This window comes from Bidens hawaiensis, unplaced genomic scaffold (genome assembly GCF_021521415.1).
Source record: "Bidens hawaiensis isolate Kalapana, Puna unplaced genomic scaffold, B.hawaiensis_p1.1 tig00043396_1, whole genome shotgun sequence".
Taxonomy (NCBI): domain Eukaryota; kingdom Viridiplantae; phylum Streptophyta; class Magnoliopsida; order Asterales; family Asteraceae; genus Bidens; species Bidens hawaiensis.
Window position 1 is genome coordinate 39,668 of NW_027497681.1, and position 22,981 is coordinate 62,648.

Below are 22,981 nucleotides of genomic sequence, written 5' to 3' on the forward strand. Positions count from 1 at the left end.
CATGTTTAAGATAAAAACACAATTCGCATAACTTGTGAATTCATGATGTAACAATTCGTCCGTCTTCTTTATTAAATACGAATCATCCACTTGCACAAAAAGTTTGTCTTAATTTTATAATTATTTATACCCAACTATAAACTACTTTTAAAGATAAAAAGAGGAATGTATTAATTCTTTCAAAGAATATATATATATATATATTTGTTTTAACTGTCCATCAATCTTCAACCTTTTCACCAAAATACCCTTTTGCCGCCGGCGATCAACTTCCACCGCCGATCAATCAGGTCAGCTCTTATACATACTGCTTCTTCGGTCTTATATACTAAACTAAACTAAACGCTAGTATCGACTTAGCTAATCTTCGCCATTCTCTAATGAAGCTCATCATCAATAAAACTAAACCGAAACCCTAGTTTAATATTCTGTTCATACAAACGCAAACCTAGGTTACTTACTTGTAATTTACACTAGTCATGGCGGAGGAAGCAGTGTTAGGGTTCCTGGAGAATAATGATGAAATTAGAGACTCAGGCGAGTTCGCCAAGGAGAAAGGTTTCGGTCACCAAGAGATATTCAACGTCATTAAGAGCCTCAATGGCTTTCAATTTGTTGTTGCTCAGGTAGGTTTTCTTTTCTCTCATTTCGTTTATCATACATGAATCATGTGAATGTTGTCAAGTCAATTCTGTAATAATAAGATTCACTAAATAAATCTCCAATCTAGATGCAACCCAATTTACATTCTTGTTATTATTGGTCACAACTTGTTTTGTTGCTAGTTAAACTTGCATTATACAAAGGCGATAACAATTTCTGTGTTCAAAGCTCTGCAAAAAGATATTTAGGAAGAACCTATTTTGATGATAAATGTCAAGTATTCTTTTGATTAATATCGGAGAAAACAACTGAAATGATTATGTAAATACAGGTTTGTGTTTGTTGTTGATAATACTCTTGTTAGATGAATATGTATTGTAAACACATAGTGACATGTTTTCTTTTTGGCCCATTAGTACTAAAACATTTGATAGGCTTAGAATTAGGGAAGTTTGTAGTTCTATGCATGGAAAACACTTGCAACTGTTTCAATTTTTGTATATGTTTTGCAAATAGGATATTAAAAAGGAGAGATGGCAACTAACTAATGAAGGAAAAACTTATGCCGCGAATGGTTCACCAGAATTCCAACTATTCATGGCCGTCCCACCAGAGGGTATCTCACGGGAAGCACTGCAGGTAGATAAAAACCCAAGATGGATTATTGAAACTCAGTTTATTTTCATCGCTGTTCTTAATTTAATTTCATCTGATCTTTCAAATGCAGAAAAGGTTGGGAGACTCGGTTTTTAAAATTGGTTGCCAGCAAGCGATAAAAAGTAAATGGGTGGAGATGGGGAAGTCACAAGTCTCTAGAAAGGTAAAGTGGAGTATGATTTTTATATTTGAAGTTATTAGTTTTTATGTATTTATTTATCAATGTCATTCAACAAATCTTTTTTTTTTTTTTTAATTTATGATTTGATTTTGATGTAGGTTCCACATGTTAATGATAATGTGAAGGATTTGCTGGTAAAGATAAATAATGGAGAGGTGACGAGTTTACCAATTTTGACTCTAATTATAGTTACATATGCTTGACAATTGTGATAAATTATTTCAGGCTCTCAACCAAGAGGATATGAATGCTTTGAAGCGAAGAAAACTTATTTCTTCTCAGTAATATTTCTTCTTGGCATCTTTTTTTTTTATGCTTTTGGTTATACAATGAAGATAAGTTTTGTACAAGTGTTCATGATTTTTATGTTTATGCACTTTTGTTCATGATTTTTATGCGTATATACTTTTTACAGAGTATGGACTGGCTACTCTGTTAAAAAGGGTCCCAAATATGCCCCGACAAGAAAGAAGCCTGCAACTGATTTAACCCGAGAAAATCTGCAAAGGTATTAATATACCTGATATTACTGGATGCTCTTATCATTATGCTTGATAACTTATACCTGCATTTTTTTTTATTATCAAGTGGCGAGTGGAAGGAATTGGAGTTTAAAGGGTATAATTTTTCTGCAAAAGGTTTACCCACTGAAGGCGGTTATCTCCATCCGTTACTTAAGGCAAGAACACAATTAAACCCTAATGCTATTAATCTAACATATATTTAACACTATGATTAAGATATGTTGTCTTTCAAAAAGATTGCATAGATGATGTTATTACGCTATTTCAGGTTAGGCGACAAATGCAGATGATTTTTCTTCAAATGGGGTTGAGTCAAATTGTCAACTAAAGCATTTCATATGGCATTGGTTTAAATGTTTATTATTGGACGATAGCTTGCTCCGATGCACGGAAACGCCGATGGAAGTTGAGTCCCCGTCCCGGGGACGCGCCGGGGACGGAAACGCCGCCGAAACGTTTCCCGGCCGTTTCCGTAAAAAGGGGACGGGAGGTAATACAATTCCGGGATTTGGGGATGGCATGTTCAGAGTTTCCGAAACGTTTCGTTATTAGATCTGGGTTTTTTTTATTAAACTGTTGAACTTCCATAGATAATATTATATATATTAAAGTTTGACAGCACTCACGGCAGAAAACTTAAAAAGTTAAAACCCTTTGGCTTCCTAAAGAATATTATAATTATATCATCTTTTTTCTTCAGTGTTCACGTTACAAGTCATTCACTCACAGTGTGTTTATAATAATATAATATTATTCTTCAATCTTCATTCTTCAAACATCATAATCGATTATTAATTTATGGCTTCTCAAAACACAACACAAGGAACATCATCTACTACTGTTTCGGTAGATGAACCACCTTTGGACTTTTTTTTAATATATTTGTAATTTTTTATATTTTTTTGTTTGCCGTAACCTAGCCGTACCCGTATCTTGGATTTTTGATTTTTGCCGTTTCCCGTACCCGTAACGTCCCCATATCCCGGTCCCGTACCTGTTCCCGGGCTACATAGATAGCTTGTATAATGTAATATTTGTTTGTTCGATTGTAGATTTGAGGAGATGCCTACAAATAATTATGTTGAAAGCAGGTAATTGTTATTATATATAATTTTTAATAAGTATTGTTTACTAATATGTTTTTATTTGCTAAATATATATATATATATATATATTTTAATGCAGCTTTTGGAATTTCGATGCACTTTTCCAACCGCAACAGCACCCTGCCCGTGATTCACACGACACGTTCTTTTTAAGAGGTAAACCCAAATTTTAATCTTTTGTCTTGTTTTATAAATTTACAATAATGGGTAGCATGGTAACAATATTATATGTAGAACCTTCTACCACAAGGATGCTTCCGGAAGATTATGTTGAGAGAGTGAAGCAGATTCATGAGTCTGGAGGTCACGGGTCAAGAGGGTATGCCATCATAAGAATATTTTAATATTATACTTTCACTTTTTTACATCCTTTGTAACAGTTATACAACATTTACTTTGTAGGTATGGATATGACTGGAAAAGAGAGGAAGCAAATAAAAACTTATTAAGAACTCATACAACTGCGGTTTCTTCAAGGATGCTATATGCACTTGCAAAGGTTTTATTATCCATTAACCTTTCATGTGTTTTTATAATGTTAATCAAATCAAATACTAATCTGCTAAAATTTGCAGAAACCTTTTGAAGCCAAAAAGTACTATAGTATCGATCGGGTTTTCAGAAATGAGGCTGTTGACCGGACCCACCTGGCTGAGTTTCATCAAATAGAGGGTATCTTTGTTTCGGTTTTTTATACATCTGCTAGTAATGACAAAAACAGAAGCGTGATCTTTCAAAACCATATTTTTTTGGTTAATGAGTAAACACATTTATTTTTTGTTCTATTTATGGTTCAGGGTTAATTTGTGACCGTGGTTTAAGTCTTGGGGACTTGCAAGGCGTGCTGCATGATTTTTTCTCTCGTTTGGGTAAATATTAACCTTCTTTTGTTAAGGATGATACTGTAATTTTGCTACACGCTATATGAATAAAAGCTACATCAAGTATATTTATCTAATGCCATATTTTGTTCCAGGAATGTCCAAATTGCGTTTCAAGCCCGCTTACAATCCGTACACTGAGCCGAGCATGGAAATATTTGGGTACAATTTCATTATTCTAATTAATAACCTAATATGGATACAATAAATGTAATGCTTAAATCTGACGTGGCAGGTATCACGAAGGCTTAAAGAAATGGGTTGAGGTAGGAAATTCTGGCATGTTTAGACCTGAAATGTTACTTCCTATGGGACTGCCTGAGGATGTTTCCGTTATTGCTTGGGGTCTTTCACTTGAACGGTACGTGCAAGAAAACAATATTTTTATGGTTTAATGATCACAAACACTATAATATTACTATAATTATCTGAGATTTTGTATATATCCGTTTGGCATACACCAGGCCAACTATGATACTTTATGGCTACAATAACATCCGAGATCTCTTTGGTCACAAGGTATGCATACGCAATTGCATTAATCCATTCTAAATCATGCAAAACACTTCACAAAGTTTTAAACATTTTATTTTTTTGCAGGTGGACCTCGGCCTCATTAAGAAGAACCCTATATGTCGTATTGGTCTATGGCACTAAGGTCGGGATGAATGTTTTGGTTAACATATGTTCTTGTGGACTCTTATTTTTGTTGGCATAGAATACACGACCAAATTAGTTGTTGAAGACAGTACTGGATTCATAGCCTAGACTCTAGATTTCTCTAATTACAATTTGAATTCTGATTTGATCTCTTATAATAATTATAAGTAAACGTAGACGACCTTTCAATCATAGTCGGCTGTTTTATTCAAGATTTTTAGATTAAAGTAATCGAAGGGTTGAGATATTCTTGTTATGCATTCGTGAATCCTTGTGGCAAGAATAACATAGGGACATATGTGGTACAAGCTATGTCGTATGTGCGCAATAACTTTACAGCACTAAATTGGATTATCAGCACGTTATAAATCTTTTAAAAAAGATTCCTAAACATATATATTTTTTTGTGTTTTGTGCAAATGGATATCAATTTCCTTCGGTGTGGGTTTCAGAAGAGCATCTTTCCACCAGGGCCGTGACTAACCCACGATTAAGAAGGCAGTAATTACAATCTATTATTGCACCAAGACCGGCCAGCCGAACTAGGAATAAAACTTGATCATGCATGCCACGGTTATTTGAATATGACCAAAGATTCTATTACCCCTTTTAATATCAAGCTCGTCATCACATCATTCGGTATTTTGAAACAACCCATGCGTCTAGTTTAATTGTGTAATTATAAAAGATCATCAATGAGCGAGCTGAGCATTGTTTAAGAATGAAAAGAGTGTGTTGAAGCTTTATGGAAAATTGGATGAGAATGGACGTGGGTTAGTAACTTAAGAAAGATGGAAAATTTGAGAATTGAATAAATAAAAAATAAAGGATAAACTCTCATGGCATATCCGTTGGGTATGTTTGGTTGAAGGTAATGAAATGAAAGGGGAATGAAATGAGAGAAGAAATGAAATAGACAAGGGAATGAAATGGATCATTACCATTCATTTGATTTGTTTGGTTAACCTATAGGAATGAAAGATTATTACTTTATGTTGTTTGGTATAAAAAAAATATAGGAATAAACAGAAATAATAATAACACTCCTATCTCAAAATACTTTTTACAATAATAATAATAATAATAATAATAAATACAAAGGCGACAGTGGTAGCTTCAGCGACGAAAACGGTGTTGGCGGTGGTGATGGTCAAGCAGAGACAGTGACAATGGTTGTGGTGGTTACGGCGACGGTGGTAGTGGCAATGCTGGTGGTAAGGTGGTGGCGGCGGCGGCGGAGTAGGTGGTGGTGCCGATGGTAGTGGCGGTGGTTGTTAGGTGGTGGTGGTGTTTATAATGTAGGGTGAAGGAGGAATGGAATGAAAAAAAAGAAGGGGGGAAGGGGGGAGGAATGGTTTTGATGGAATGAGATTCCATGTGTAATGGATGATTTTATTCTATTGAGCAATCAAACACCACTTTTTGCATTCCCATGTAATAAATCACTCCATTCCCCCTGTCATTACTAAATACCAAACGCTACCATATAGTTTTCAAAAGATGTCACAAACTATCAACTAGAAGTGCACATCCAAACCAGTTAGAGACCGGCTTCTAACCGATTCTCTAATCCGGTTAGTAACCGGTCCTTCTCTAACCGATTTCTACCCATAAAAACCAGTGGTTAAGAATCGATTACAAAACTGGGTTAATCGAAACCGATTTTAGGTTTTCTAAAAATGTTTTTTTTTCTAGTTATTTACGACAGGTGGTTCCCGAAACCGGTTATACCAGTTAGGGTTTTTTGCTAGAAAACTGGTTACTACCGACCAATAACCGGTTTTTAAATTAACCGGTTTTTGAATAATCGGTTAACCGGTTTGTGCTGTCTACTATCAACTTACATTACATGGCTTTCAAATCATCTTTGCATCCTCAAAGGAATACATCCGTGAGTTTGCAATAACTGAAAAAATGAGTTCAATCTGGCTATCTCAGATAGCAAGGTTCATCTTACACTGCCATGTGGCAGCACAGAGTTTAAGGGAATAAGTCTAGATCCAACAATTTGAGATGGCGAATCCAGTCACCACATATGTAAATGTCGTTAGTTATATAGAATGCGATTAGGAGAGATAAACCAAGTCCGTAATCTAAGATGGCCGGTCACATGAAATCCATTTAGTCAATTGTCAAGACCTATAAACCATTTTGTTCTTGATAAACCTAGTACTTAAAAAATTCCCCACTTCAGATATTGCTGAAATCATGATTATAAAGGTTGACGAGAGAATGATTGTGATTTTTTCCGAACCTAGCACCAACAACTTTTATGTATCCTTACAAACTTTTAACACTTAAGTGCGATATGTAGTCATAAACAGTAAAAGTGCGTTGATAAATGTGCATTGAACTTTCACACATAGTGTCAAATTTTCGTCTACTTTGTTGCTTACTAGCTTTGTTACAACTGAGATGTTTGTGTGCAACATCTTTCCATGTCTTTGTCTAAGCATCGCGTACAGATAAACAAATTGCGTACCCATACTTCTCGTATAAGTTAACAACTTGTTGGAAGTTGTTGAATATACTTCCTAAAACAGGTTGGAATCATCAACGACAATTGGGCACCATGTTTTTGTTCTATTTGGAGATACAACTACAAAAGCATTAAGCACGTCTTTTGAAATCACTATAAAAAACTACTAATAAAAATGTAAAAACGAAAAGGTAAGTAACGACATCATATTTATGTAAAACATGGGTAGCAGCGCGTAACACGTGTAATAATGTAACATTTTTTTGTATAAAACATGCGCAACATCCATGTAATTCATTGACCATGTATCTTAGTCATTATTTTCTCAACATGTTATATGACGATACTTTCGTATTCATTAAGGAGAAAAAAAGTTAGATCCTATAGTTTACAAGTTACAACTCGATTTAAAAGTTCCGGTTACGAATTAAGGAGTGTTACTTTACAAAAGTATACGTGCATATAAAACCTAAAAGAGATCTCATTCTCTAGTAAACAAAACTTATAAAAACCATTTACAAAAAACACTTCATTTTCACCATACTTTAATCTGGGGGTGTGCAAATAGGTTAGACCCCTGAAACACTTAAACCCACCCAATTATAAATAATCGGTCTCACTGGTCTCGCGGTTCTTACCGGGTTTATTTAAAGAGAAAACAGTCAAATCCGCGATATCCGACCTGGACCCGTTTAATGGTATTTTTAGTACTCGAGAACCAACCCTGTTATAAATAACCAGGTCTAATCCGGATCAAGTCTCACACGTCTCACAGGTCTTACCTCACCCGTACTTTAATCTTACTAACATAGCATTAAGCTAATGCCCTCGAAAATAAAATCTCACATTAGGATCCAAGAAAACAGATCCTACCTCATTTATTTATATTTGTACTGAGGTAAATATCAAACGCCCTGCTTGCGGTGCGCGCATATAATGTATATATGTGTGAACTCTCGGGTGGGCAAAAGTGAAATTGGAATAATTTTGACGTTATTTTACTAATCTCAAGAAAATAACGTTAAAAAGTGGCAGAAGGTTAATCAGGCATCATGTGGTGGCGTTGATAGCCAAAAAACAAGGGTACATGCACCAATCGACCGGTGTGCCGATGGTTGAGTGTTATGTGCCTTATGTCCAAGGCTTGATGCAAAACTACTATCGAGCCGGAGGTTTCACCAGAATCAGCCTCTCTATTCCTACGGGATAGAGGTACGGCTGTCTATATCTTACCCTCCTCAGATCCTACCATAGATTTACTATTGATGGGGTATACTGAGTACGATGATGATGAGGTAAATGTTAATTTAATTTAACCATAGAGTTTGGTGAATGCTATTCATGGAAAGAAATAAAATAAATAAATATAAATAAAAACATGGTTGAGAGATAAACCCTAATAAAGCAAAGCAAAGCAAAGCAAAGCAAAGACAAGACAATCTTGAACATTCTTCTATCAAAACCATTTGTTAATTTATATATATTTTTTCTTATTACAGCAGCAGCTTCAGCTTGTGCAATAAGAAATCATCATCATATCCTTCCTTGATTCACCATCTGATTGCATCTGATAATGGCTGCTGCTGCTGCTGGCAAATCTTCTAGCGGCGGCGTTCGGATCGTTGTGGCGGGTGACCGTGGCACCGGAAAATCCAGCTTGATTATCACCGCCGCCGCCGAGTCTTTTCCCACCAATGTTCCTCCCGTCTTGCCCCCTACCAGACTGCCCGAGGATATGTTCCCCGAGCATGTTCCCGTGACTGTCATTGACACATCTTCTAGGTATTATTATTATTATTATTATGCTCTTCAATTCAATACTATTATACTAGGTTATTATTGTTTAATCATAAAGTTTTTTTTTTTTTTTTCAAAGTTTAGGTGTATTTGTTGCACCTTGTATTTAATTGATAATTAACCCTTAGATAAAAAGTGATATATCATCAACTATAGAGACATAATCACTTCCAAAGTGTATATCCATATTGAACACTTATCACTTTTTATGAGGTTATAGACAGTAGATATCTCATATCTTGTCAAGACTCTGAAATATGCTCTTAACTTTACAATTGAAATTGAAAGCAACCATTTTTTTTTATCTTTTGAAGCTAAGATATACTTATTTGGAATGGTGGATGTAAAAAGACTTGTTTTTTATGTGGAAATTTGAATGATGTGTTGTTTCTTTGCAGTTTGGAGAACAGAGGAAAGCTTGCTGATGAATTGAAGAGGGCGGATGCGGTTGTCCTTACCTATGCGTGTGACGAGCCTTCTACACTTGACAGGTTGAGTACTTTCTGGCTTCCTGAACTCAGACGATTAGAGGTATTCCTTATCCATTATTTAGTATAGTTATTACACTATTGATTTCTGTGAGAGCCTTACTCTCAATTAATATCTCATCAATTGCATGAAAGAATCTTATTTATTATTATTATTATTATTATTATTATTATTATTATTATGTTTTGTTGGGTGTCTTACACTAAAGTGATATATAAACACTTGTGCAGGTTAAGATCCCTGTTATAGTGGCGGGGTGTAAGTTGGATTTAAGGGATGAGCAACAAGCAGTTAGTTTGGAGCTGGTGATGTCACCCATAATGCAACAGTTTAGGGAGATTGAAACTTGTATTGAATGCTCAGCATACAAACATATTCAGGTAATATTTTATTATTTGAATTCTGAGCTTTTTTTGTAGTTTACAGTTATTGCGAATAGTTATCTTGTTATGATTATTTAGTGTCACATTTACTTATGGGCTTTGTATTTTTTGCTTTTTTTTTCAGATCCCCGAGGTGTTTTACTATGCCCAGAAAGCCGTACTTCATCCAACAGCCCCACTTTTTGACCAGGAGGCACAAACTTTGAAACCTAGATGCGTGAGGGCTTTAAAGAGGATATTTATTCTATGTGATCATGATAGAGATGGTGCCTTAAGTGACGCTGAGTTGAATGATTTCCAGGTTTCTATTTCTGCTTGTAATAATAAAGTCATTGAACATACACTTTGGGTCCTGCCAACCTGGCTCATTTTATGCTGTTTTTTTTTCAGTTTACTAGTTTAAACCATTGAGAAATAAAAATGGGTTCAAATTGCAACCTATAACTGCATGTTACACCAATAAGTTTCTTTACACGGAGATTAATGTGAACATTTGTTTTGTTGTGATTTAAAACAGGTCAAATGCTTTAATGCACCTTTGCAACCCTCAGAAATTGTGGGTGTGAAAAGAGTTGTGCAAGAAAAACTGCCTGAAGGAGTCAATGAAAATGGCCTAACATTAACAGGCTTTCTTTTTCTTCACGCGCTATTTATTGAAAAAGGCCGTTTAGAGACAACATGGACTGTTTTAAGAAGACACGGTTACAATAATGATATAAGACTTGGTGAAGATCAATTGCTGGCTCCAATTAAAAGAACTCCTGATCAGGTAAATGATTATTTTTTCATATTTATTTTGGTAATGATATAATGTTTTTTTTGTAATTTTGTAGAGTGTGGAGCTGACAAGCGAAGCAGTGGAATTTCTACGAGGAGTTTTTACCTTGTTTGACAGCGATGGTGTAAGTTATATTGTCTTTTTTCAGAATTCAGTTTCTCAGATATGATGTTAGAATTAATTTCTTATATACCCTTCTCACAAATTAAAATTCTGTGTTATCCTTCTAAATTTTACAATATAGAGTATTATACTTAAACTATTCTGTAGTAAGAGAAAATCAGTTAGTTATAACAGTCTGTTCACTAAATAATCAAATGGCACAACTGATTATTTATTACACTATGGAGTGTGGAAGTACGGTTTTGCTAGTGCTTTTGAAAGGGTAAATATGACATTATGGGATTTGTAAGGGTATATATGAAGTTTCTAGCTTTTAAAAGGATATGCATGAAATCGACTTGTTAAATCATTTCAGTAGATTGAAAATATATCTGTTTTTGATAACCAGGATGGGGCTCTAAATGCGCATGAGCTTGAGGACCTTTTTTCTACTGCACCAGAAAGGTATCGTGGTTTCTTAAAAAATAACATGATTCTTTCATTATTGTTATTGTACTTATTTTATTTTTGCGGTTACGTTACAGTCCTTGGAGTGAAGCTCCGTATGCAAATGCTGCAGAAAAGAATGCATTGGGAGGATTATCGCTTGATGGATTTTTGTCAGAGGTATTTTAATATTTCTGCTTAACTAATACTAATATGTTTTTTCATATTTATTAATTGTTTTGGTGGGGCGCAGTGGGCTTTTATGACACTTTTAGATCCAGTACTGAGTGTTGAGAACCTCATATACATCGGGTATGCTGGTGATCCTTCATCTGCAGTAAGAGTTACCCGAAAAAAACGTGTTGACCGAAAGAAGCAAAGTTCTGACCGAAATGTCTTCCAGTGTTTTGTTTTTGGCCCCAAAGAGGCAGGAAAATCTTCACTGTTGCATTCTTTTATTGGAAGGTCTTTCATCTAAACTAGATACTTGTTTTAGAAAACGGGTCAAGACAGACAAAATGATTCAAGAGGTTTTATGCATTGAAATTTTTCGGTTACTTTTGACCATTTCCGTCTTAAGCTGTTCCTTTTTTAAAACTCTTAGACCCGTTTGTAATTGATGGGTGCTTGATATTTTTGTTATCTGTCTGCTAATAATTTCTTGACATTCTTTTTTTATGGTTTGACATCAGGCAATTTTCTGAAGTTTATACACCGACAACTGAGGAGCAATATGCAGTTAATACTGTTGATCAGCCTGATGTAAGTACTTTTCTTTAAACTTTTTTTCAGCCATTTTTTCTAATGTACTTGTATTGATGCTTATTTAATTATTCTTCTATTAGTTTTCTTTGTTTGTAAAATTGGAATAATTTTTGATAAAAAAAATGGTTCTGGTCAACCTGATCCAACACGTTTCAACCCATCATAGCTGTTTTGACCCACTATCCTACATTATTAGTAAAATTCAATCCAGTTGGCCACTTTTACATTTTTTTGTTTGTTAATTTGTGCTTTCATCGGACTTCATTTCTCATTAACTTGGTGTGTCAGGGAACAAAGAAAACTTTGATTTTGAGGGAGATACCCGAAGATGCTATCGGAAAGTTGCTCGTTAATAAGGATGCTTTGGCAGCCTGTGACATTGCAGTTTTTGTTCATGGCAGGTAACTAGCTGTTGTCACTATCCTTTAAATATGCTAGTTTCAGACTTTCAGGTTTATTTATTTTTATCTTAAATTTGTAGCTCAAATGCGTCTTCATGGACAAGAGCAACAGAGTTACTTGTTCAAGTTGCCAGTCATGGGGAATCTACTGGTTATGAGGTTCCTTGCCTTATCGTTGCAGCTAAAGATGACCTCGAACCTTATCCAACTGCAATACAAGATTCTACAAGGGTATTATTCAGTTCGTCTTTGTGAGTTCTTATCAAATTAATAAATTAATTAATGATCCAAATATTTTTTTTTGCAGGTGAGCCAAGATATGGGGATAGAGGCTCCAATACCCATAAGCACGAAATTGGGAGACTTTAATAATGTATTTAGAAGAATTGTGAGAGCAGCAGAGCACCCTCATTTGAGCATACCTGAAACCGAAGCTGGAAAAACTCGAAAACAGTATCATAGGGTTCTTAACCGTTCCCTAATGGTTGTTTCAGGTATTTATTATCACTTAGCTTTTATAAATAAATAAATACCCTTAAAAATGATGATATACTGAATTTGTTGGTTTGTGTTTGCAGTGGGTGCTGCAGTTGCAATTGTTGGACTAGCTGCATACCGTGTTTATGTGACAAGGAAGAACACTTCATCTTAAAATCATCCCCATAAACATTGGTTTACGGATTTCGTTTGTTGGATTCTGATATATTTCTTTATCAACAGTGTGTGTAAAGAACATGTTCCTGACTCGTTGAGACGGTCTCTGCTTTTAGGTCATTTTATTTTTAATCAAATTGGTACCTTCTCCATCACATAAAAGGATGCAACAACTTTGTTTTTAATTTCAAAATTTTCATTGCTTGTTGTAATCCAAGTTTAGAATTGTGTTGTTCAGCTTCGGTTTGGTTTGTTTTTTACAATACGTATTAGAATTGCCTTATTTGATTTTGTACAAATCCGACTTTTATTGATTTAAGGATTCTAATACAAACTTTAACATAGTTCTTGAATGCATCTGGACTGTATTATTGTTTATGGGTTGATATTGGTATATTATAAATATACTCTAATAATACATTAAAGCTCTATATGGATGGTATGGGTGAACCTAGTATATGGGTTACAACATACAAACAACCTCTATGATCTTGACCTAACCCGTTTATTGAACCTAAAAGTACTAGTGGAGCTCCCAGAAGATAGGCTGTGTACTATAGGAATCAATGACTGCACCACGTCCGTCATCAAAGGCCGATAATCAGCTTCCGTTTGCACACACATGGCCGCAATAGCCGCTATCTGCATATAAAAACCTCAATTTAATCATCTACATTTCTAGTAGTCCTGATTATACACAACTCAAACCAAACTAACCTGGATTAGATCCTTCCTCGAAAACTCACCACGTAGATTTGGATCAACCATCTCCTCAACTGCGGCTCTATTTGTTAATCTTGAAAGAGCCTAAGGAATCAACCAAGCTTAGCTAAACAACATCAAATGAAATAAACAAACCATCCACATTTGTTATTGTTCATAGGTGGATCCACCTCTTTTCGATTGTCTGTACATAAACAACCAAATCCACAAACAAACAAATGAGCATACTTACCCAGGAGACAAGGACATGCTCCCCAGGTGGGCGGCTAGTGTCAATAGGTACACGTCCTGTTAAAAGCTCTAGCAAAACGACACCGTAGCTATAGACGTCTGACTTGGTTGTAAGTTTCCCAGTCGAAGCGTACCTAATATTGGGTAAGAAATATATGATTATTGATTACTTCAAATGAGGTAAATGAATCATTACAAAAAATATATCTTAAAAGAAGGCTAAAATGTATTTGTAATGTATAAAACCTCTTATGACTATATTTCAAAGTTAGATTATTAAAAAAAATATAGTTAATACTAATCATATATGATTTACTATATATTTCATTTCATTTTGACCAGTGACCAACCCGTTAAAGCATTTCAAGTCAACTCAACCAAACGTGTGTAAACAAATGAATAACTCACTCGGGTGCCAAATATCCGGTAGTTCCCAAAACACGAGTTGAAATCATGCCATTTGGCTTGTCCGATCCAATCTTGGCCAACCCAAAATCAGACACTTTTCCACGTAAGTTTTCGTCCAACAAAATATTGCTAGATTTAAAATCTCGGTGTATAACCGATGGGACGGTCAGCTCATGGAGAAACTCAAGGGCCCGTGCACAATCGAGCGCGATTCTCAATCGGGTTCCCCAATTCAACACCTGTGATTGAGCGTCATGAAGGTGCAAATGGTCATGAAGTGTACCATTTGGCATGTATTCAAATACAAGCAGCCTGTGCTGGTTGTCCGCGCAATATCCAAGAAGATCCACCAAGTATGGACAATGCAAACGACTTAATAAATCCACCTACATATACATAGATAGCCGTCTTATTTATCACAGTTAAAACAAAATAAAAAATAATATTTTATACCGTTTTATAAAATTGTTTACCTCAGACCGAAATGCACGCTCTCCTTGCTTGCCTTCCTTACGAAGCATTTTAATGGCGGAAAGGGTGCCGTCACACAGCGTACCACAATAGACATTCCCGAAACCGCCCTTACCTGCAAGGTTAGCTTCATTGAAGTCGTCCGTAGCTAATTGCAACTCTTTATATGTGAATACTTGTACCCCTTTAGATGTTGCTGATGACATGCTGCATGGGCTTCCTCCGTTGATACATCCACTCTTCATATCTAACCTCCCTACAACAAATTAAATCTAAATATCAATATATTACATAACTGCATATAAAGATTTAGCTAGTTAATTGTAGTTTATATAAAGAGATATCGGATATATAATATCTGACTATGATTTCATTATAAATATTTATATATTTTACATTTATAATTATTTTGTTGTAATCATTCCTATAAAAACATTCTTATACCTTATTTAATGGATGGATAACTTCACGTAACATGAGTCAAGTTTCTTAAATGCATGTCTCACTAAAATTCCTTAAAAAATCAAAAGACAATTATCTAAAATGCTCTGATTTTAGTGATATTATTTTAATTTTTCTCTAAATATTCTGCCGGAGTTCGAATCCTTTTCAGTATGAGGCATATACTTGTGAAAATTAAACCCGGGACCTCTAGAAAACCTTATGGAAAACCCGTGTAATGGGTCTATGAGTTTAGTTTACCTGAGGCACCATTGAATGATATAATTCTATGAGCAACGAACATGCAGCTTTTGTTGGTGTGATTGTTTCCATTTGGATTGGAAGACTTTACGCGGCGGAGCAATGCTACGATAACAACAATTGCAACGAGTAAAATGATGACAACAACAAGAGCTGCCACCACAAGGATGGTTGTTTCCGGTAGCATCTGGTGGTGGTCCAAATGTTTCCGGTGGGTGTTGGTGTGTGTTGTTTCCATAATTACGAGTCACGAAAATCAAAGATGATAGATAGGATAGGATAGGATAGAGAGACAAAGGGAGTTGAATGTCATATTTATGTTTTATATGGGTTCAACTTTAATTGAATAAAATATAACTATATGTTTTTCTTTAAAGTTATAAACGTCTTTGTATCTTATAATTATTGTTTTAAGTTCAAAAAAATTAAAATAAACATCTATGCTTTAAATACCCAAAGGCGTCCTAATGGTACATCACCAAAGTGAAATACAACACCATCCAACGAAGAAAAAACACGAACATGCCTAACAAGACCATACAACGTAAGTCAAATATGTGTCGGGACGTTTTTCCACCTTAAAAAACAGAGACCCGCCAAATTACTAACCCACAAAAAGCCCAAGACAAAATATATAGAATTTAAGTCAACTTGGCCAAGCAACTCAGTCCGTGATCACATATTAGGACATAATATATATAATTTAAGTCTGATAGAACTATATCACTAGACATGTACTTTTTAAACACGAACAATACGATGACTCGTTGAACGAGAATTACACATTGGTTTATATTATACGTAATTTCGACCAAGAGTTTATTATATTCACTTGATCAGAGTATGTGCTGTGACCTAATTCGTCCACCTGTTCCATAGTGACGTTTATAATTGTTTTATTTATGAAAAAGAAAATAATGTTAGATGAAAAGAAAATATGCATTTTGACAATTTGGTTCGTTAGTTTTGTTTTCTTTTTCCATTGTTTTTCAATCATATGGTATTAAAAAGATTTATCATTGTTGTATATAAAAAGGTTTTGGCTTTAGTTTTTATTCCCTTAAAATTCAAGCATTACATGGGTAATTTTGGCTACACCTTTTATAGATAAAACGAATTACATTAACTAGTCTTTATATATATATATATATATATATATAATTTTCTTATGCTTTATAAAACTTTTAAAATAAACATTAAATATTTTGGTATTCCCTACATAGGAGGTCATGACCTGTTCAGGCACATGATCCTTGCAAGTATCTGTGTGTTTCGTTTTGTCTCTTGCTTTGTTTCCGTTCATGTAATGTCTTGGTCGTGCTTGTAAGTTTACTCCACATATATTGCTGTGATTGTACTTTATCCATTAAAACTTGTACATATTTAATTATTAGTTGTGTCCTCATGTTCAGTTAAATCATATACTAAATATAAAATGTGTTTTATCCAATGGATCTATCAAATTGCTAGCAAATGTGTTGTCTCAAAAGGGAATGGCATACCTTGGTATTATAGTATTTAAATTCATATATCATATTATTTGATTATTATCATCTTTATGGGGAAAAAAAAATAACTGACCATTCAGTTATGGTTGTGGTTAATCTATCTTCCATAATCGAAGCTCAATTACGATTATGGTTAAGTTTCATAAGCAAACCGAACTGACTTTGCGTAACCCTGGTTGTAAGTTCTGTAGGAATTATATTAAATTTTATGGCAACTTTTATCTCAAAATGGTTACCAACATCTCATGAACTCTATCATTGTTGATAGAATTTTGACTTTCAGGACTATGGATGTAAAAGTTGTGGCAGTTGGGGTACCCTATATTCCATGGATCCAATGAGTTCCTTTGCAAATGGATGTAGTCTAAGGTCCATATAATTTTTATGGCCACCAAAATATCATAGTGCAACTTATTAAATGGAATCACATACGGTGTAATGAATGAAAAACCGGTGTAGTCGTTAGCGGAAAGGATACCGTGAAGTCGCTACAACGTACGAATATAAGTACATGTACATATACGTGCATAAGTACGGGTACATGTATATGTATAAGGAATGGGATATATAACCACCAAACTTTTCAATTGTTATATATAATAATTATCTATGCCTCTAAATCAAAACATTATATCAAATACATTTGATACATGCCATGCTTTGAAACTCATAAGGCTATGAGATGTGGTTGAGGGATGGTCATAAAGTGGTCCTATGTGGACAACAATGATACAAATGACACCATTTGAACATCACCCTACTCTCCATCATCTCACTAGTGTCGTAAGGGGAATGAACACTCTCACGCTGGTCACAAAAGCTTTCATGTCATCTGTTTTTTTCTCTCTCTATGTAACAAATATTAAATATAAATTGAATTAAAAAAAGAAAAGAAAATGGGAATGATGAAGAATGACTCATACCCCATAGAAAAATAAGTTAAGTGATGGAGTTCAGTGATTAAGATGAAGCTGATGTAATCGACGAATGGATAGTAAATAAAGGGAGTGAACCATACCACATAGCCTAATATATAGACCTTGTCTGCTTAAACCTACACCCAGTGGCGGAGCCACATTGAGTCAACCGGGTTCGGCCGAATTCGGTTTTTTTGGGTTTTATATATACCCTATAGTATCGAATTAGCGAGCGAACCCATTCTTTTTCGACGAGCGAACTCGGTATCATTTAAAAAAAACATTCGAACCCATTGATTATGAAACTTTTAGTTAAAACCTTTTTTAGTAATAACTATTTCTTTTATAAAATGTAAAAAGCTTAAAAAAAGCTATAAAAATTATTAACAAACCTCATAAATGAGCCAATGGTAATTCATATATGAAATGAAAAAAGCCCAACATAATTAATGGATTTGGTCAATAAACCCAATCTAATTAACATTTTTAAATAACAATTAGCATTTTTAAACATAATACCTAAATAAAAATTAAATAAAAAACGAAAATAATGAGCAGTCAATATCCGTTTCTATCGACCAGATGAGTACGCCATTCGTCTCATCACCTTCGCTAGTTCGCCTCAAGGCTTTAACCATTGCCTCACGACCTCAGCACTCACCTGTCGGACTTCAACCAGACAACAATGGCCGGCCGGCCGACTCTTTATTTTTTATTTGATATGACTTTGTGTTTTTTTGAATGTTAATGATGTATACTTTTGTTATGATAGTGATATTGCCCTTTATTTATCTGACCGAATGACCGACCCGAACCCATCTAGACCCGAAAACTTTGACGCCGGAAAAGAATCAAGCACCAAAATTTCCGAATCCATGGAAAAAAATTTCTACCAACACTTTCTTTACCCAAACATTTCATACAAGACACTAAGTGCTTATTTCATTTTTCCAATTGCACCCTTCTGGTAAATATATGATCATATGCCTAACTATGTCTCTATCATAACTGAGTTTCATATTTACGGTCAATTGGCCATTTCTTTGCCCTATAAAATGAGTTTATATTTCAGTTTTACAAAATCATCATTATTCAAGCCAATATAAAGTGTTTGCCGGAGTCAAGTTATTCTTCAAAGGGAGACAAAAATAAGAAAGGATAAGAAGGATTTATAGGCAAACAAAAAAAACCCTTTAAAAAAAAACTAAAAAAAAATAAATAATAAATCATAACTTAAAATTTAATAAAAAAACAAAAAAAGTAAAAACACAAAAATGTTTCCACCGTTTTCATCGTTCTTAAAAAAAATGTTGAGGGAAAAAGATCATTGTATCGTTTTGTTTACCATTGTGTTTTCTGTTCATTTTCGTCATTGATTGTGTCTTTTTTCTTGATATTGTGTTATATTAGTTAACATTGTGTTATATTTTGTTCAACATTGTGTTATATTTTGCGGTTTATTGTGTCTTTTGTCTCTGCATTGTGTCTTTTTTTTAAATGATAATGACGAGGGAAACATTTTTGTTTTTTTAATTTTTTATTTGTATTTTGAGTTATGATTTTTTTAATTAATTTTTTGAAATTTTTTTGAGGGTGTTTTATGTGGTCACAAATCCTTCTAGCCCTTCTCATTTTTGTTTACATTTGTATTTAACTTTCCCCCATCAAGGTTAGTAAAAACAAGTTTTATAACATTCACAACAAATTTTTGTTTCGAAACACTTGTAAAAGTATTTAGGCTGCATTTTGACCAATTTGGACAACCTAAATCACAATTTTGGATAGACTTTAGTTTAAATTGTCATTTTTCTTGAAACCCCATAATTGTAACATTCTAACTTTCATATTGAGAAGTGTTGTTACTTGATAATAGATCCACTGGCTTAATTTGATGACACACTGAATGGGTGAACGTATTCTTTATGTTGACCTAAAAGTCAAATTTATATCCCTTAATTTGATTTTACAGAGTAAATAAATTACTTAAGAGCTAAGATATCAATGAATAAACAGTAAACCACCCAAAGGTGCAAAGTGCAAATTCCGTTTGTTTATATTAAGTGATGAGATTTAACAAATGAGTTTTCTAATACTTTATGTTGGTACAATGATTTATAAAGTCATTTTTCCTTTTAGGTGCTAAGTGCAAATTCCGTTTGTTTCATCCCACATCGCTGGAAAGTAGAAAGGAACGTTTCTTTATAAGATGAACAAGGAGGCATTAAAATATGACCTTACTTGAACTGGATCTGGTCTCTAGGCTTGTGCCTTTATATTCTTGATTCTTAAGAAGAGCTATGATTAACAAAGCTTACGGTTGAGACCATGACTTAGTAGAGAATCATTTTTTCGTTCGTTTTTGTTCATAATTCTGTATTGATCGGCCGTCAATCATATCTGTCTTCTGAATTCTGTGTATATTATTAAAGAAATATCATTGATCAGGTTATAGGTTGAAGGACTTATATGTTTCTTACCATGCCCACAATGATGCTTGTTGCATTTGGTTATGTGGAACAAACAACTTTTCAGGCACTTGTAACATTTGAGTCCGAATTAGAAACAGTATATAAAGATTCTATCATGATAATACAAGAAGTTGGACTTCTAATGATCTAGCTGCAGTTTTTAAATGAGCTCATCAAAAACTGTTTAACAATGCATTCTCTAACAATTTTAGTTTTTAACAATTGCATTATTACTTTGTTATAGCTTGTAATAATGCAATTATTGCTGCAATAATGGTTTCAAATAATGGTATCAAATAATGGTATCAGAGCCTTGTTGCTCTTTTTCAAAAAATAAGAGTATATAGAAACTCTTTAAAAATGGAAAACAAACTTTTGTTTTCAAAAGATTCTGAAGAGTCAGAACAACAAACAACTGAAATAATAAATTTCAGTGAAAATGAAAAAGGTTTTTCATCAGATTACATGATTAATTCTGATCAATTATCAAAAATTAACAAGCTTAAATTTAAGCTCAACTCCAAGCAAGTCTTTAACCAACCTAATAATTTACAAAGTCTTGTTTCAAGAGCTTTTACTAGAAAAAATAAAATCTTCTATTGTTTCAACACTGAAGAAATCTCAGTGGATATAAAAAATACATCTGGAGAAGTGTATTTACCACTTCTAACAAAGGGAGAAATTGCAAAAAGACTTTTGCAAATAAAACCAGATTTAAGAAAGTCCCTTTCTATGGTACATATAGGAGCTGTAAAAATTCTCCTAAAAGCACAATTTAGAGATGGAATTAATTTTCCTATAAAAATGGCTTTAGTTGATAATAGAATTATCAATAGACAAGACGCTCTCCTAGGAGCTATACAAGGAAATTTAGCATATGGCAAATTTATGTTTACTGTTTATCCTAAATTTGCCTTACATCGAGATTCAAAAGATTTCGATAAAACTTTAAGTTTCATACATCAGTGTGAAAGAACCGACCTGATGGAACCAGGAAATAAAGTATTTACGATTAATTATTTAATCTCATATGCTTTAACAAATAGTACTCATTCAATTGAGTATAAAGAAAAAGAGAATATAACTATAGAAGATGTATTTTCAGAAATCGGAACCGTAGAAGGAAGTAAGTTTTCAGAACCTTCACAGTTACGAGAAAATTGGGCAATCGATATTGCCCGAAACAAACAAATACTTGTATCTAAACCAAGACATAGTTATGCAGAAACCTCTTCACATTTAAGAGAAGCTGGTAACAGTGAACTTTAATTAATGAGGTCTATGTCTGAAAGGATAGATAAGTACGGAGAAATCTTAAAAGAAGTTGTTGGGATATAATGTCCTCAAAACTAATTTTAAATACTATAGCTTCTTTAGAAGAAGAAATTGAAGCATAAATAAACATATATTCTCTAAGAATAATATGAGTTCACTCATAAAAATAGAAGAATTAATTAAAGAATTAATTAATAAAATAGACAACATGGCTACTAAAGAAAATTTAGAAGTCATTGCGGCAAAAATTATCAAAGATGTCTTAGAAAAAATTGATAATCACGAAAAAACACAGCCTTCAACATCCGTAAGGCAAAAAGAAAAAATTTCTGAAAAATCTCAGAAATACTCTTTTCCTAACTTCAACGTGGGAAATCCATCATTAGAAAATTCCAAAAGTCCAAACGCGCTAACTTGGCCTTTTAACTCTAATGAAGAAGACCTTTAAAAGTCAAAATAAGGCAATGATAAAAAATTATTTAAAAATAGCCTTTAGAAATATTCAATCTAAAAAGAATGAATATAGAATACTCATTCACTCCGTACAAATAAGAATTCATTACTTGATAAACGACATCAATATGGATCCTCATGAAAGGCTTAACAATCTTGCTAAAGAATTCTCAGCCTTATATGATATTAAGAACCATTTACAAGTTCTTGAAGAAAAAGAAATTATATTTTCTACAGCTTAATTCAAAATGAATTCTATTACGCAAAAATTAGAACAAGTTTTTAATGAGCAATTAGATACCCTTCCAGTGGATCAAATTAATGAACTCGTTCAACTTTTGTCTTTAAGTGAAGATGAATGCGAGAAAAATTTTTTTGAAAATAAAAATTTGAACGAAAAATATTTCCCAAAAGAAACAGTCTTGGTTATTCCAGAGCCTAAAACAGAAGAGGAAGAAGATTCTTCAGAAGAAGATGAAATTCCAAAACAAAATACTAGAATGCATCAAGCTAGTACTAGTTATGGTAGAACACGCTATAAAAAAGCAAAAGCTGAATTCTCTATGCCATATCATAAGGGAATACCTAGTGCTAACAATGGAAGCTCTACTGCCATTGACACTATAAAAATTGACTGTATCTTTGACCTCGAAAAAAGAAAAGCGGTAATTGATAAATGGAATACCGAAATTGTAACACCCCGACCAAAGGCGGATTATACATCGGGGCGCCACATATTGTTTCATTACTCGTGACACTACTGGGTGTCAATATTTAATAAATACATTCATTCGCGCACGCGCAAAGTAAACATAAGTTAACATAAATCATCATAAATCAATATATCATAAATCATAATAATAAAACAGCAATAACTTGTCTTGATACATTTTAATCTAGGTCCAAAATAAAGAAAAC

The 22,981-nt window shown here is 33.8% G+C and overlaps 4 protein-coding genes across 4 annotated transcripts; 3 read left to right on the plus strand and 1 right to left on the minus strand.

Annotated features, from left to right (window-relative positions):
- Positions 1 to 479: 479 nt before the first annotated feature.
- Positions 480 to 4,626, plus strand: LOC143594233 (phenylalanine--tRNA ligase alpha subunit, cytoplasmic-like). The gene is made up of 18 exons (XM_077073596.1): positions 480 to 626; positions 1,120 to 1,242; positions 1,331 to 1,423; positions 1,540 to 1,596; positions 1,667 to 1,722; positions 1,857 to 1,949; positions 2,030 to 2,120; positions 2,234 to 2,271; positions 3,018 to 3,056; positions 3,151 to 3,227; positions 3,306 to 3,390; positions 3,474 to 3,570; positions 3,647 to 3,743; positions 3,869 to 3,940; positions 4,048 to 4,114; positions 4,188 to 4,313; positions 4,417 to 4,471; positions 4,553 to 4,626. Exons 1-18 carry the CDS (start codon positions 480 to 482, stop codon positions 4,607 to 4,609), a joined length of 1,470 nt encoding a protein of 489 aa, XP_076929711.1. The 3' UTR covers positions 4,610 to 4,626.
- Positions 4,627 to 8,664: 4,038 nt separating this feature from the next.
- On the plus strand, positions 8,665 to 13,153 carry LOC143594236 (mitochondrial Rho GTPase 1-like). The gene is made up of 14 exons (XM_077073597.1): positions 8,665 to 8,873; positions 9,287 to 9,419; positions 9,608 to 9,757; positions 9,885 to 10,061; positions 10,278 to 10,529; positions 10,594 to 10,662; positions 11,050 to 11,105; positions 11,186 to 11,267; positions 11,341 to 11,552; positions 11,780 to 11,849; positions 12,141 to 12,253; positions 12,334 to 12,484; positions 12,561 to 12,747; positions 12,832 to 13,153. The coding sequence occupies exons 1-14, from the start codon at positions 8,665 to 8,667 to the stop codon at positions 12,903 to 12,905; spliced, it is 1,935 nt and encodes a 644-aa protein (XP_076929712.1). The 3' UTR covers positions 12,906 to 13,153.
- A 237-nt stretch (positions 13,154 to 13,390) lies between these two features.
- Positions 13,391 to 15,680, minus strand: LOC143594230 (putative serine/threonine-protein kinase PBL7). The gene is made up of 6 exons (XM_077073592.1): positions 15,443 to 15,680; positions 14,743 to 14,996; positions 14,270 to 14,655; positions 13,863 to 13,995; positions 13,625 to 13,714; positions 13,391 to 13,549 (listed from the first exon to the last, which is right to left on the minus strand). The coding sequence occupies exons 1-6, from the start codon at positions 15,678 to 15,680 to the stop codon at positions 13,391 to 13,393; spliced, it is 1,260 nt and encodes a 419-aa protein (XP_076929707.1).
- Positions 15,681 to 21,139: 5,459 nt separating this feature from the next.
- Positions 21,140 to 21,604, plus strand: LOC143594231 (uncharacterized). Its single transcript, XM_077073593.1, has one exon. The coding sequence runs from the start codon at positions 21,140 to 21,142 to the stop codon at positions 21,602 to 21,604; it is 465 nt and encodes a 154-aa protein (XP_076929708.1).
- Positions 21,605 to 22,981: the final 1,377 nt, after the last annotated feature.

Coding starts and splice junctions, on each gene's coding strand:
- LOC143594231 (XM_077073593.1), top strand. CDS start 21,140: ATGGCTTTAGTTGATAATAGAATTATCAATAGACAAGACGCTCTCCTA.
- LOC143594236 (XM_077073597.1), top strand. CDS start 8,665: ATGGCTGCTGCTGCTGCTGGCAAATCTTCTAGCGGCGGCGTTCGGATC. Junction 9,420..9,607: donor CTGAACTCAGACGATTAGAG/GTATTCCTTATC, acceptor ACACTTGTGCAG/GTTAAGATCCCTGTTATAGT. Junction 9,758..9,884: donor CAGCATACAAACATATTCAG/GTAATATTTTAT, acceptor TTTTTTTTTCAG/ATCCCCGAGGTGTTTTACTA.
- LOC143594230 (XM_077073592.1), bottom strand. CDS start 15,680: ATGGAAACAACACACACCAACACCCACCGGAAACATTTGGACCACCAC. Junction 14,656..14,742: donor AGCGTGCATTTCGGTCTGAG/GTAAACAATTTT, acceptor ATGTATATGTAG/GTGGATTTATTAAGTCGTTT. Junction 13,996..14,269: donor ACCGGATATTTGGCACCCGA/GTGAGTTATTCA, acceptor ACCCAATATTAG/GTACGCTTCGACTGGGAAAC.
- LOC143594233 (XM_077073596.1), top strand. CDS start 480: ATGGCGGAGGAAGCAGTGTTAGGGTTCCTGGAGAATAATGATGAAATT. Junction 3,391..3,473: donor GGAGGTCACGGGTCAAGAGG/GTATGCCATCAT, acceptor TTTACTTTGTAG/GTATGGATATGACTGGAAAA. Junction 4,115..4,187: donor CCGAGCATGGAAATATTTGG/GTACAATTTCAT, acceptor CTGACGTGGCAG/GTATCACGAAGGCTTAAAGA.